Raw genomic sequence first — 15,862 nt, forward strand, 5'->3', positions numbered from 1 at the left:
TTTTACAAAAATAAGATTTCAGACAATAATACATGTAAAAAAACACCCTCCTAAAATTTTTACTGGCTATGACAATAAAAATTTCTCAGTAAGTGATGAGTTAATTTTTCAAATGTTTCTTTGTAAATATCATAGACAGCAATAGCCTAAATAAGTCTCTCTCTCTCTCCTTCCCTCCTCCTGAAGCTGTCCGTGGTCCAGACTGTTGCTTGACTGACGTATCGCCTTCAAAACACTGATCTGGCTTATCTTTGAACTTTATTAAATGCTGTATTTCAGCTATATGTATGTAAGCTGTCACTGATGAAAGTGTCTTATTCTTTGTTGTCAGTGAACCTTTTTACTCAGTTTGCTTTTAAGAGCAGTCTGAGTGTAATTATCAGAAATGTGATGAATGTGGGGCCTGACCAACGTGGCAGCATGTAATCAAACACATGGTCACATGTAAACACACACAGTCCATTTACAGAAGTGTCATGTAGCAAAATGAACCAGCCACATGACGGAAACTTTATCCTGGTTTATTTGTCTCAGCAACTCTTGACAGTGACTGTGATCATCTCTCATTCTGTCTTCAGCTGAGGCCACAGTGGGAACATGTGAAAGGATCAATAGTGAGATCTTGGTTGTGCTCACAGTTGATAAGCAACGTGCTGATGAAACATGTGGACCTCAGAGTTCAAACACAAGCGCAGCGCCTGCTGTCTGAAGCTTTGATTTCATTCATGGGCAGCGAACATGGAGACTCAGGCTGTTTGATTTCTGTGCACGTTGGAAACTGTTGGTTTAAGAGGCTTTTTCAAGTCCTGTTGGTTGATTTGTTTGCACAGATCCACAGCAGGTTTTGTCTGTTGCCTGGTGTTGGTTTGTGTGTGTGTGTGTGTGTGTGTGTGTGTTTGTGCGTGTGTGTGTGTGTGTGCGTGTGTGTGTGATAGCCTTCACCAGGGTACTGTACCATGAGACTACTATTACTACTACTAAACTATTACTGCATCACATACTCACAATACTTTGTTCATCATCTGATAAAAAAACTAAAATACTTAGTTTACTTACTTACTTTAAGCTGCAGTCTTATAATATTTGGGAATTATTTCTAGTGTTTTTACATCTTCTATTGTGGTCATGTGATTATATTGTTTCCTTTGATTTTCACTTTTTGCTGTTGCTTTAACCAAATTCTCCTGCAGGTGTTTGGTTTCATCTCATATCATATTAAGTACTTCATTCATGGTTCTGATGATGTCACTCAATATTAACAACCCCACTTCTTTCACATTAACTCACTCGTAGCTGGAAAACCAAAGTTAACAGAGCTTGTTGATTTCCAGCTTCATGATAGCAGTTATCCAGTGAAGCAGCTGACCAAAGAGAGCCAGACTAAGCTGAACCTGCTTCATGGTTCAGGCCTCTGGTGTGTGTCAGACTGTCCGTGTCCCCGCTGGGATTCGATCCCACGTCAGAGAGACATCCAGAGAGAGAAAGAAGAACAGAACACATTCACCTTCATCAGTGTTGTTGATTTATTTGTTGTGTATCTCTGATGTTAACAGGTGAACTTGACGGACAGCAACGTCGCATTTTGTTTCAAAGGCCCGTACAGGCCTGGAAGCAAAAACGACTGTATTCTGCTACCTAAGGGACCAGTCACCAGAGGTTATCTGGGTACAGCCCAAAGTACATATAGACCAGGATCCTATTATCATAGAGGTCTGCCTCAACTCACAGGTTCATCAACATGCTACGTGTACGTGATTACAGAGAATGGAAATAGCCGGGCGGTGAGTGTTGTTCAGTTTCATCAGTGTCCATCTGAATATCTCTTATAACAAATCAGTCAAAGCCTTTTCTTAAAGATTTAAGATGTTATTTCCTAACAGTGTCTGAATCTCCTGTTTTATGTTTGCAGGGTGTATTCAACTTCGCACAGTTTGGTGAACAAGGAGCTTTAGCTGCAAGATTGTATCCAGCCTGGTCATCCAGTCCTGTGGTAGGTATATGTTTGATATGTTTGGGATGGAATTAAACATATTTCACTTCCAGTTTTGAAGACTTTTAAGAAAAATAAGAAAGTATCCAGGATGTTAACAAAACCATGAAAGCTCTGAACACTTCACAGACATGTTGCTTTATTTGGACAAGACAGTTTTAGTTCAGTTTGTCCACAAAGTTTTGTTCATATCTTCACGTGTTGTGCTTCTGTCCTGTCAGTGTGTGACAGTAACCTCTGTGATGTTGCTTCTTTTTAGGAGGCCGTTGTGCAGGTCGATGGTGTTAAACTGGATGACTGGAATATGGCCATAAGTCGCCTAATCACCAAGGACATAAGTGGATGCAGACACTCAGGTTAGCAGAGCAAATAATTATTAAAGGACCAATTCACCCAAATTACAAACAGTCGTATTTCATCTCTTCCCTCTGGTGGAATCTGACCAGTCAGATAGTTTTGGTTTTATTTGTCCAGGTATTGAGCTCTCTGTCTGAGATTTCTGCCTCCACCGAACACAGTGCAGATCATTCAGTTTGTGATGCTGACAGCATTATAAGACATTTAAAATAAAACAGAAATAGAAAAAGAAAGCTTTTATTGTCATTGTATTGCAAATACAATTAAATTAGGAGAGCTACTACTGGTTAGTGCATTTAAAACACAGTACAACATAGTCTCACACAACCACACAACACAAGTCCTAAAAGAAACAAGTAAATATATATAAATTGGTAAAGTGTATCTATGAAAATAGGTGTAGTATACACCAGAGTAATATTGAAATATTGCACATAAACAGATTATTGCAGTAGTAGTGTGTAGTGTGAAATTCACAAGAATGATATGATATTATTGCACTTTATGAGAGTAAATAATGAATTGTGGCACCAGGACGGTTTTCATATTGCATGCTGAGTTAATTAGTTTTTGATAGAGTTTAGAGTGCAGATGGCCTTGGGAAAGAAACTGTTCATGAATCTTGTGGTCCGTGTTTTCCGTGTAGCTCCTGCCAGAGGGCAACGGGTCAAACAGGTGGTGACCAAGGTGTGAACAGTCTTGTATGATGTTTGTGGCTCTGGAAAGGTAGTAGGTGTTGGCGATGTCCTCCAGGGAGACAGAATAATCTTTATTGAGGAGCGATAAAAGCAGCCTTTCATTCAGCCTGTTTTTCCTGAGAGCTCTCAGGAAGTGCAGTCGCTGCTGTGCCTTTTTGACAACAGCAGTCGTGTTGGCGGACCCAGAGAGGTTGTCAGAAATGTGGGTTCCCAGGAATGTAAAGTTGTGGACTGTTTCTACACAGTCTCCATTGATGAGTAGTAGGAGGGAGTCTGCACTGTCCTCTCTGAAATCTATAATGAGTTCCTTGGTTTTTGTGGTGTTCAGCACCAGATTGTTGTCAGTTTCTGGACCACATCTCTGTAGGCAGACTCATCCTCTCCTCAGATGAGTCCAACCACAGTGGTGTCATCTGCAAATTTAATGAAGGTGTTGGTGGGATGGGTTGGTGCACAGTCATAAGTGTAAAATCAGTAGATTATTGGGCTCAGCACGCAGCCTTGTGGGGAGTCGATGCGTGGAAGCGTGAGGCTGGAAGAAAGATGGTGGCCAAGCTGAACAGTTTGTGGGTGGTTTGTAAGAAAGTCCTGAATCCAGGTGCAGGTGTGAGTGGGGAGGCCCAGGACAGACAGACTGCTGATTAGTATATCTGGGATGATTGTGTTAAATGCTGAGCTGTAATCTATGAAGAGCATCTTTACGTAACTCCCTCTGTGTTCTAAGTGACTCAGCCTCCTATGGAGAGCTATGGCGATGGCGTCCTCCGTGGACCTCTTTGCTCTGTATGTACACTGATGTGGATCGAAGGTGGGAGGGAGGCTGGCTTTGAGTAGAGTAGTTCCCGTTCAACTACAAACCACAAACTGAACTCCATTCACCTCCATTGTATCAGAGTGGAGGCAGAAATCTCAGACGGCTGGACAGATATGATAAAATCAGTTGCTTTGTAATGTGGATGAACTGACTATTTAAACGGGCCCTCAGGGGTCCTCGAAGCCAAACGACATTATAAAGTTACTGTTAGAGTTTGTACACGATTCAGCAATCTGAGTTTTTTACAGGTGTTCTACTTCTACCAAAAACGGGAAAATGTGAATCAGAAGACTTCTCTGTAACCTGTAATGCTTCAGCAGTCCTCAGAATCACTCCTTGTGGCTCCGGAGAGATCTGCCAGGGCGACGGCCAGTAAATATATTTGATTCATATGTCTAACAGAATGCAGTTTTCTGTTCTGTCATCATTTAGTTCTGTGTCATAGCTCAGTGTCAGTGAGTAGTTTCCATCCCATACATCAGTAGCATCTTTTCATGTCACTGTTGATTGTTCCTCAGACATTTCCAAATGTCTCATCATGCTGATGATGCTACTTGTCCCAAACCTCTGTCAGATGTGTCTTGGATGCCACGTGCACTGTAACCGGCTCCACTGTCATCGATCTTGGCGGTAAAGTTGTCTCTGTCCCGGATCGCTGTGCGTACACTCTGATGTCAGAATCAGGCGTCCACCTGCAGGCCGTCTTCCAGGACCGCCGTCGTAAAGATGTTAGTTTTTTGGACCATGTGATCCTACATCTGAATGACTCAGGCGTTAACTTTCACCTGGGACAAGGTGGGAGGGTTCAGGTAAGTTATCTACAGCCACAGTTTCACTTGGAGCGAGTGACAGACTTTGATCCAGAGTCCTCCTCACATCCTCCTGGTTGTTGGATCTCGTCAGTGTTCAGAACATTCAGCTGTTACTGTGGGTTGAAGTTTCTGTTTTTGTGCTGCTGCTTTCCATTAATGTGCCAAAAGCAATCATCATTTGATCTTTTTGTTTCGTCTGTATCCTTTCAAGCCAAGACAAGAAGTTCATAAAAGGAGGCACCCCCCAACATATTATTTATTTCATTTTATTCCAAAGTAACACCATGGTATATGCAGACACTGTGTTAATGTTCTGAGGTAAAAAAGTCCTGTTTACTCAAACGCTTATTGTTTGACGTTGTGGTTTAGTTCACAAATATTCACTGTGCTCCAGTGTCCTGCAGACAGCCACAGTACATCTGAACCTTTACATACTGTTCATATTCTGACCCTTCATAGTATCTCCTCATAATTAGTCTCTATATCAAACTTCTGACACACAAATCTGTTTTTATAAAAGAGAAATATGGTGGAATCCAGAGTTATGTGTCAGCTGTAGAGTCACTTCTGGTCCTCTCACACATTATCACGAGCAGAAAAGGGATTTCGTCTCATGTGAGCACGACATGCACACCCCACTTCTCACTCAACCTGCGTTCAGCGTCTCTGTCACAGAAGCAGCTGAGAGGACAGCGGCTGGACAAACTGCCTTCAACAGGCTGACTGATAGTAGAAATTTACTGAACCTAAATAGTTTGCATGTCAGCTCCATGTGAAGAAATCCGCAGTGTTGTTATTTATTGATTAATTGATACGGTTAATAAGTTGAAAACACATATATGGCAGGATATTTGTGCGAGTTCCATAAGACTGTCTGAGATTCAGTGTGGATTGATACATTTAATAAAATGGCAGCATATCTGTTCTGTGAGAAAACACTTTCTATGTAAATTGGCCACGGCCTCTCTCTCCAGTTCACTGGCCCTCCCCCACCATGCAATGGGTGCTGGAGATAGGAGACTGTCACATCCTCATACAGACAGCTGCTGTGATGACTTCCCCCTGTCCTGTGCATAAGCATGAACGCCCCCTGCTGCTGATTGGCCAGAGTAGTGTTGTGTTGTTCGCTCCAAGCCACTGTGTTTACATGCCCATTTACAGAGCCAGGGCTGCGTATGGACACCGTTTTTTTTCAGTCCACACACAGAATGGACAGTTAGCGGACCTTGAGGAGATATTTGCTGAATTTGACAAAAAGTGTATTGGATTAGAATCACTGACTTTACTTTTAATCCTGAATGAAGCTTGCAGAAAGAGTGTATACTTTAAGTTTTACTCTATTTGTTATGTAGCAAAAACATTCACAAGCACAATATATTATTAAGGTCCTATGTTACCTGAAACTGGAGAACATAACAGCCAACATAATTTCAATGAATGTTATTGAATGCGAAGAACATATTTAAAAATTGATTTTTGAATAAATAAGGGTCAAATTGAACGCAGAACACTCTCTACAGTTTGTATAAAAATGAGTATCAGCTGCACAAAAATAGAAAAGTTGTGAAATTTGATCATTTTTATATATTCTCACTTTGAGAAAAGTCATAAAATATCTGGCTGAAAGAAAAGTGTTTAGGGTGTTATTACTGCACTCAAATGTAAAAGCGGGTCAGATTTGACCTGGATGGTGTGTAAGGGTTCACATGAGAGTTGACAGTGTTTCCTACTTACACCACAACAGGGAGTGTAACCTTACATCTGTCACACATGTTGTACTGCAGTGCTGAGAGGAAAGGCTGGACAGAAACCTGTCAACAATGTGTCATTTTGTGTATTTTTGTGGATAAGCGAGCATAAAATGTGTAATAAGTGGACATATGTGTAGAGTTATTGCAGAGGGTCATATATATGGTGGGAAAGTTGGCTGTTTATTCATGTTGAGAATGTTTTGGCAGAGGTTTAACTGTTAGCTATGTCAACTTAGCAGCTAAGCTAACCTGTGCTAGGTGTTCAGGGACCCTGTGGTGCTATGTTTTAAGAGTCTGTGCTTGAATTACCATGTTACCAGTGATGGAACAAGGACTCAGGTCCTTTACTTAAGTAAAAGTAGAAATATCACAATGTAAAAATATTTAATTACAAGTAAAATTCCTGCATTTAAAATCCTAGCAATAAAAGGAATAAAACTACAAAGTAGCTGAAAATTTAAATACTCGAGTAAAGTACAAGTAATTTATATTCAAATGTAGGTTGTTACTTTTGATCACTGCTTGCTGTCATGTTTGATGGTGTGTTTCCTCCACTTTGTCCCTCTGCTGTGATGCAGCTGAACGACACAAAGCTGAGCCTCAGCAGCACGCCTGTGGAGCATCATGGTGTGCAGCTCTCTAAGGACCAAACTGGAGTCACAGCCAAGCTGGTGCACTCCAACTACAACACCTCTATCTTCTTTGATGGCTACACAGCACAGATCCACATGACAGGTACAGAAAAACACGTCCTACATGGATAAAAGAAGGCGGCAGCCAGTTTTTTCTCTGTTTGTCTCCATATGAGAAGAATGAACAACTTTCTTACAAATGTTGTTTTTCAAACTGAAACATTATTTTGCTATACGCTGATGATGCTGATTGATTTACAAAAAAGAATTTGGCCGTATGGTGCAGTAAACCCAGAATGCATGGCATCAACTTGCACAACCCATGTTTCTTTGCACAAAGTAAATTTAGTATGTGTTGTCTATATTATGTTTAGATGTTTATATGCTGTACATGTATGTTTATATGACATTTATATTGCGTGTTTATATTATGTGCTTTACTAACTCTGTTTACATTTTCTTACATTTTTCTCTCTTCACATTTTAAGCTTGTGTCCTGTCTTCAACATGTTGTATCTCTTTGCACAGTGGGATGGGAGGGGGGGTTGTCAGTAAAGTCAACGATATATTTCAGTTTGGATCCATGTCTAACAAATATCTATTGTGTTTTATAAAAATACATGCTTCACAGAGGGAATAAAAGCAGCTCTCAAAGACTTATACAAACAGTGGAAAGAGGAAATCTGGAATAAGCCCCAACTTTCAGATGCACAGAATCATACATTACAGTTATCAGAGAGGTCTGAGGTCCTTATGTGCACGCTGGTTACTGAGGCCTTGATGTGTTTCTTGTGATTTTGGTTTGTTGAGGATGAATTTCATTTTGTTTCATCAGTTCATGTACAGCAAACTATTGAGTTCATTATCTGCCAAATTCCCTGAAAGGATCCTGATTCGTTTCAGTTGACTGAAGGTGAAACTGTATGCTGAGTCTGTATTTTAAGAGATTTTTGTTTTGGTGAGATTAATAGAAAACGTGTGCTGGTTAATATTAGCATATCTGTTAGCATATGGCCCGATGCTGCTGAGGTTGGGTCTATGACTGAAGACACTTGACAGCTGGCGTTAAGAAGGACGGGGAGCTGCTGGTCTGCTTTCTGCTCTGTTTGTACGTTCAGATGTGATCATACTGTGACTGTATGAATCAGTGGTTGACAGCTGTCCTTTAGTGAGCAGCCGTGTGCATCCAGTCCGACAATTTATTGATCTGAATCACATTCTCTCCTCAAACTGTCCAGGACCAAGTGGAAAGACCCTGCAGGGTTTATGTGGCAACTCCAGCCGGTCTTTGAGTGACATGAAGGTCTCTGCGTACAGCTCAAGCAGGTAAGACCACGTCACTGACTGCTGCCTCATCACTGGGCTGCATGTATACTAGTAGTGCCTGTGTGTGTTTATATGAAGGAGTGAGGCCTGGGTAACACTCCTGACTTATGCTGTTTGTCTCCCCCTAGCTGTGAGAAACAGTACAAAGAAGTTCCTGACAGTCAGATCAACTGCAAGACAGTGACTGAACGGTGAGCAGAGACACACCTGAACACACATCAAACTCTCCTTTGATCTATAAAACAACCAGAGTTACTCTTCATCACACATTGATCTGCGAGAAAAAGAACATGTTGTTCATGTTTCATGTTGTCTGATGTGAGCAGGGATGAAGCTGGAAGCCAAACACAACTGAACTCAGATTATACACCTTTTTATTTGGGGAACAGAGTTTTTGTGTCAATCTGTCTACACAACACCTGTCCTGTTATTAGACCCAATAACACTAACCTTTGTCTTGTTCTTCATGTTAGTAATCATTGACCTTATCTTTCTGTCTGACTGGACTTGATCGTTCTCTCTCCCATGACAGCTGTAATCTCCTGAAGGAGGATCCCTTCACCTCCTGCCACAAGCGCACCAACCCCGAGCCCTTCATCACCGCCTGCACCAACACTCTGTGCAAATACCCAGCAGTGGACGGTCTCAACTGCCAGTTCCTGGAGGCTTACGCCAGAGCCTGCAGCCTGCAAAGCAAAGTCACGCTGGAGGACTGGAGGTCAAAGGCCAGCTGCCGTAAGACCGTCCTTTACTGTCATTCAGTTATGTTTTATAGGGCATGATAGGACAAGATGAGCCCAGATAACAGTGAGGACAGAACAGGAATCAAGAACTCTACTACAAGTAAAGACCTGCATTCAGATTTACAGTAAAATATGAAAAATAGAAGCAGTAGGTGCAGTGCATGTGATCAGATCAGATCTTCTGCGGACAGTGAAATGGCCGCCTTCTCTGTCTACAGTGTTCCAGATGTAGACGGGACAAAGTGTTCTTCATATTTGACTGAATAAAGAACAAAGTTTGGTTGAGCTGTGTGATAATCTCATGCACGCTGTTACTAAACTGCTCACAAGGAGTCAGGATCCGATCAGCTGTTGTTCCTGTTTATCTTACTGACTGACTGTAGTAAGTATTGATCTTTGTTTGATCTTTCAGCCTCCCCCCGGGCCTTCTGTCAGGACAAGTTCTGCAGTGCTCATGAGTTCTGTGCTGACGACATCAGTGGTGGAACCAGCTGCTACTGTCGGGCCATTTTTGGCTCCAAGTACAGATCGACAAAAACTTTTGGTATGAAGACTGAACAAGGATACCCGTCTCACACGTGAAATGACACAATATGACATCAAATATCATAGTTTACATGTGAAAACATGAATTTATTTTGTGAGCTGGAAATACAGCATCTGACATACTGTCACATTAAGTGAGAATTCTCTGTTGGTTCACAACAACCACAGACACTTTCACACACTGGATCGATTATTAATTTTATTAAAAAAGTATTGATTAGTGGAATGTGATGTGCTATTTTAACCACGCAAGTACAACAACAACTGCAGGGTGGTAGGTCTTAGGCACACGGACAGTGTAGGCGTCTCTATGTGCACCTGCTGTTTTGGTTCATGTATGTGCAGCAGCACAATGTGCAAAAGGGCTGAATGAAGGTGAATAGAGATCAGCAGGTGTGATGATTATTAAATACTCTCTCAGCCAATCACATCACTGCTCTCATAGGTCTGAAACAGCTGAGCCAATCACAGTTAAATGTGATAACAGCAGCTCAACACACAGAAGGCTTTTCTTCAGGAAATGTCTGGATGGTTCAGAGCGTCATGACATGAACACACATCACCACAAATCTGCAGCCAAAGACAGATGGAGTAGTTTTTGTCATCAATGAGTTACTATAATAAAGAAAAATAAAGAAATTGATTCGGTGGAACCATTTATATGATTATCTCAGATTGGTTGGCTGTGGATTTATCAACATATCAGTCCTGCTGCCTTCAGATGCTGCAGAGATTTAATGAACTGAAGGAGAAGCTTTTATACAGTATAAACAGCAGATACTGTAAGAATCACCCACATTCATTTATAGATCAATGCGAACTGATTTATTGACTTCCCTGCTTTAACCACATTAAACGTTATTTTCTGTGACGATTTTGGTTGGAGAGTGTTTAATTGAAATAAATTATTTATATTTTAAGCATTAATCTGTTGTTACAGCGTATCTGCAGCAAGTATTTAGTTTGATCCTGTTGATGAAATCACCAAAGCAGCAGCAGATTGGCGTTGCACCAGAAACAGACATGGTTCTGAGACATCTGTCTTCAGGGTGACTTCTAGGACCAAATTTCAACCAAAATACAACGACTGTCTTTGCACTGCTTTATTTGAATGAACCTCCCACCTGTGCACTGTGTGCTGGTCACCAAAATGCCACACAGACGGGCAAAGTGAGTTTCAAGATCAGGAAAATACAAAACTGTCAGAGCACTGGTTGGGCTGGTGGTTGCACCTCCATGAAAATAGCCCTTATTGTTGCACGTATGTGTGTTTCATTCTCCTCGTCTGTCCTGCTGTACAGGTGAGCCGACCATATGCAGGCACAACTCTGCTTCACTTACTCTGGTTGGTTGTCTCCTGGAGGAAAAAAGCATCGACTACTCTGTCTTACACCTCAATGACCCAAACTGCAGAGGTCAGCGGGACAGCAAGACCCACATGGTGACCTTCAGCTTCGACAGCAGCAACGTCTGTGGGACGGTGGTCAAGGTGGGCTTCTCTTCTCTACTTACTGACTCTCCAGTCAGAGCCAGTCAGATCCCTTCTACCTCTCAGCTGAGCTTTTCCTCACACTTGTAGTGTTTGTGATCCATGTGTGACTGCAGGGGCGTGGTCAAGACCCGCCACCTCCTTTGTTCCCTGAAATACTGGGGATTTATGAAGCTTATTCTGACACACAGCCAGTCAACACCTCAACAGTGTCAGATGTTAGAGTATACAATACAGTTTCTGTACAATACAATGCAATAACTAATGGGCATCTGAATAAATGAACAAAACAACAGGTGAAATCTAAAGATGAATGTGTGGTTTCCTTCACCTGAAACCTCACCTGCAGTAACACTGTCTGAATCCCTGTGACCCTGCAGGCCAATAGCAGCAAAATTATGTACAAGAACGCCATCATGACTCGGGACAGATCTAAGGATGGCCCCATCACTCGTCGTGACCAAGTGAACATCGACTTTTCCTGCTTCTACAACCAGCCGGACATCAAGACCTTGGCCTTCAAAATCAAAGACGGGTGAGTGGTTCAACAGGTTTGTGTGTTCGTTGAAACAGAGTTATTGGTGATACGTTGTCTGTAGCATGTACCTGTGCAGATCAGCTGATTTCTGCATATAGAGATAATTCTCTATATGCAGACATCATCTGACCAGGTAATAAACATGTATGTGTGTGTGTGTGCTCTGCAGCTCTGTGATCCAGCAGATTGTATCTGGAGCATGGAAATACACTCTGACCATGAAGGCCTACACCGATGCCGACCGCACTCAAGCTGTGGAGTCCAGCACAGAAATCCAACTGGAGCAGACCATCTGGGTGGAGCTGAAGACGGACGGGTTGGATGACAAACTCGTCGCTGTGGTGACCGACTCCTGTTGGGCGACCAATGAAGCGTCATCTAGCGGGAGTCTGAGATACGACCTGATCGTTAAGGGGTGAGAGACACAGAGGTGGAAGCCAGTCTGCAGCTTTTCACTGCTGCTTTGACATTTCTCAGTCAGTTCTATACGAATAAGAAGCGAGGACTCATTAAGAATCCTGCTTTTTGATTCGACTTATCGACCACTGAAAGCAAAGTCTGGTCCTACCACACTTACCTCGACTCTGTCGGTTACCTAACAGACAACACCGTATAGAGTGTTTACAGTATGGTGGACCACAGCCAGTGCTCAAAAGTCAGGCAAAGTGTAGTCAATCCCTCTCCCTGCAATTGCTTTTCATCATGTTAGCATGTTTTCAGGAGTTTACAATTCGTAATGTCAACGAGGTCTCAACAAGGGGAGTCACATCCATCTGCTACATGATGCACATTTCCTTATTTGGAAATTCACTCCCGGAGTTGGGGGTGTTCCCCAAAGATAAAGCTGAGCTACTGACACATGCGAAGTGCTCCTAAGGGACTCTCCTTAATCTGTTATTTCCCTTCCACAAAGTTAGGTTGTAAAAATAAAATTGATGAAATAAAATTGATAAAATAAATGAAAAATGCAAAGCAATAATCACCTTTGAAGTTCCTCCCTACACGTTACACGGTGTGGTGTCTCTGTGTTATATATAGGAAGAGGTCTGTCTGCAGTGAGGCAATAAGTGAAGTTTTAGCTCAGTAGTCAGCACAATCGTCTTTGATCTGAGAGACTCCAGTTTGAGACCCAGTGTGGGGACCTCCTTTGTAAGGTAGTTTATTCATGAACACTTATTATAACACTTTAATTTTCTAAAATTAAAAGCGTAATAAAAACAAAAACAGGATTTTTAAGCCTCTTTCCACTTTCATTCAAATACAAATAATCTTGCTGTCTCAACAAATACAGATACAAATACAAATAATGGGCTCTCTGCTCATCCCTAGTCTGAGTGTGTTTGTATATATGTGAATGTCTTTGTATATGTGTCAAATCTTTAACCATTTTTAGTTGTGCTTTTTAATGCGCAAAAACAAAGAATAATGAGAGCCAGAATCAAGGAGCAGAATCAGAGTCAGAGTCCATAAAATAGAAACTGTCACTAACTCTCAGCAGAGAGACGTGCGTTCAGACTGAGTCAAATGCAGACGAGACGTTCAGGGGAATCTGTGATTCTGGGGATGCTGATGCAGCTTCTAACATCTGGTGTGTTTTCTTGTTTCTGAGCAGCTGTTCGAACCCTGCTGACCAGACGGTGAAGGTGCAGGCTAACGGACTGGGAACATCCAACTACTTCTCCTTCAACATGTTCCAGTTCTCTGGGAAGTCTGGTGACGTCTACCTGCACTGCAAACTCAACCTGTGTGTGAAGAAGAAGAACAGCACCTGCGCCCCGGTACGCCTGCTTCACAAATCTACTCACAGATACATGCAGAACAGCTGCCGTCTGAACACACTTCATTAAATACATGTTCTCATGATGGGTCGATCACATCTCAGATGATCAATACCATGTTCGATTTCAGTGGTTACATGTCCCAGTACATTTTGACTGACTTCAACTAAAGTATTTATATTTTATTATTATTTTCAGTATGTCATATATGTTTTCTTTCTATCAGAAGCTCCAGTCAACTAATATCAGTGTAGGACTGACTGAAATCTGAATCTTCATCTGTGTCTTTGTCTTGAATTTTGTCTCAGAGCTGCAGCGGAGGTAAGAGAGGACGCAGATCTGTCAGGACTACATATGAGGATGTAAACCCAGCCTTCATCACCATGGCCTGGACTAATTAGGTAAAAGCTAAATGCTGATTTATGTCATTGCACTGCAGTTTGGGAGAAAAGACATCAGCATCACACAGCAGGGACTGATAACTAATCCTCTGGTTGTCTTCTCAGGTTGTTTCCATGGCAACTCGGACGGACTTACAGACTGTCGACCTTCAGCATGATTCCAGACTTTTGCTTCATCCTGATCAAGAGCCACGTTTCCTGAAAAGATTAGCTCAGTCGTTATTGCTAATGAAGCCACGCTAGCACAAAGCTGTGATAACTAAACACTCCTGATCCTCCTCCAGCTTTGATTGGCCGATTCAGTCCAGTTTAAAGTTAAGAGTTGAGTTGGTCCAGCAGGAAACAATCTGCAGCTCACATGAACTGTGTGAATGAGGACATTCAGCCCCCATCAGCTCTGAGCATGTTAGCGTGGATCATGTGTCAGTAACAAACCTGAGTAAATCTATGATGGAACGTCTCTGCAGAACATGTTGCTGTGCCTTCCTCAGTGATTTACACTTTAAAAAGACCAAACAGGCAGCAACAGAACGGTTGATTTGAATCAGGTTCATGTCTTCATATCACACAGACTGCACCTCCTTCATACAGGATCTCACTGTTCTGTGATTATTCAGACCCAAAACATTGGAGCAACTTTTCTGCAGTTAAGCATTTTTTAAATAATCTACTTATTGTTACGGTGAAGGCAAACATATTATAACCAAATTATTACATCCTCAGTGCATCTACACTCCTAATCACCATCGTCAAATATTATGACAGGTTACCGTTAACAACGAAGCGATCTTTCAAAGAATCATCTGAGTGCTGAGCAGCTTGTTGTACTTCAACCAAACACTTCATGGTAACAGTGATGAGCCAGGAACTGAGATCAGAGCTGAAACAGCATTTCCCCTCTGAGAGACAAACCACTTTAATAACAAGAATCTCAATTTACTCTCAAATAATGAAAAACAACTGATGATTGATCCAAAGTAACTCAGGGATGTAGACATGGAAGGATTTACGGTGACCAAAGTGAATGTTTTCTTTCTTGTGTGCACTGACTAAAACAATGATGAATGAAGGGTTTTAAAGGGTTTAATTCACTACGCCTTACTTTCCATTTATTGTGGTTTCTGTATTAAACTAATGAAAACTATCTAATGGAGTTTTTCCACCAAAAAGAATGTGCATCATCCAAAAAGTCTGAGCATTGAAGGCTGTCAGATGTTGTATCAGAAGTGAAGAATAGGACACCAGCATCCTGGTCCAAAAAGCAGGTTTATTGATTATCTGGAAAACCTGAAAAACTCAAACCTGAATAGAGTTGACCTGGAAGACACAGTGGATCCAAAGCTCATGGAGAGGTTGTGCTCTGAAGTGTCAGTAAAGTTTTTCAGAGAAGTAGAGGACATTTATTCCATCCTGATGGCACTGGTTAGATAAGAGACAGTCATGCATACCATAGTATAACCTTCCTCTTTTCTATTTCTTTTGTATTTACTCTGGCTTGTTTGTGGTGAACAGCAGCCTGGAGACCATCATCAGCTTGTGCCTGTAACAGAATATCAGATCATTCTCAGTTCAGTCTCATTTATGGAGGAAAGTCACTCTTGAGCCCTGAGAGAAGGTTTGCCACAAAAAGGTTTTAATGTTCAGTCTGAGGGAAAGTCCATCAACATGCTGATTATCAGTAGATTCAAGTGAAATGTTAACTGTGACTTCAACTGAACTAAACATGTGGCTTTAATGACACTGAGACCTGCTGTGGTGCTGTTTCATCTTTATTATATTTTTGTTTAAATATCAAAGACCAAAAAAATAAATGAATAAAGGGGATGTGGGTAAAAGAAAAACATGAGTTTGTGTGTTTTTATGGATTTCTGAGTGTAAAGTCTTCACTGTGTGCTGTCCATAATCTTTTATTTAATCTTTTATTTAATTTAATTTTTTCTTTATTTTCAAGCTATTTCTCTAGTCTGGCCAACTGCCCTCCTCATTT

General features: G+C 41.5%; 1 protein-coding gene across 1 annotated transcript; it reads left to right on the forward strand.

Moving 5' to 3' along the window:
- The first annotated feature begins 1,738 nt into the window (after positions 1–1,738).
- Positions 1,739–15,657, forward strand: LOC121907628 (alpha-tectorin-like). The gene is made up of 20 exons (XM_042427295.1): positions 1,739–1,747; positions 1,910–1,990; positions 2,250–2,346; positions 2,994–3,034; positions 3,176–3,263; positions 3,374–3,649; positions 3,770–3,853; positions 4,177–4,231; positions 4,434–4,668; positions 7,001–7,157; positions 8,293–8,380; positions 8,509–8,571; positions 8,913–9,115; positions 9,536–9,667; positions 10,971–11,158; positions 11,539–11,693; positions 11,866–12,111; positions 13,309–13,474; positions 13,783–13,875; positions 13,981–15,657. Exons 1-19 carry the CDS (start codon positions 1,739–1,741, stop codon positions 13,873–13,875), a joined length of 2,457 nt encoding a protein of 818 aa, XP_042283229.1. The 3' UTR covers positions 13,981–15,657.
- The last annotated feature ends 205 nt before the right edge of the window (positions 15,658–15,862 follow it).

The sequence above is a fragment of the Thunnus maccoyii genome, chromosome 11 (genome assembly GCF_910596095.1).
Source record: "Thunnus maccoyii chromosome 11, fThuMac1.1, whole genome shotgun sequence".
Classification (NCBI taxonomy): domain Eukaryota; kingdom Metazoa; phylum Chordata; class Actinopteri; order Scombriformes; family Scombridae; genus Thunnus; species Thunnus maccoyii.

Excerpts from the sequence above, each read along its gene's own strand:
- LOC121907628 (XM_042427295.1), top strand. Across the intron at positions 11,694-11,865 it reads GCCTTCAAAATCAAAGACGG|CTCTGTGATCCAGCAGATTG; the intron begins GTGAGTGGTTCA and ends TGTGCTCTGCAG. Across the intron at positions 13,475-13,782 it reads AGAACAGCACCTGCGCCCCG|AGCTGCAGCGGAGGTAAGAG; the intron begins GTACGCCTGCTT and ends ATTTTGTCTCAG.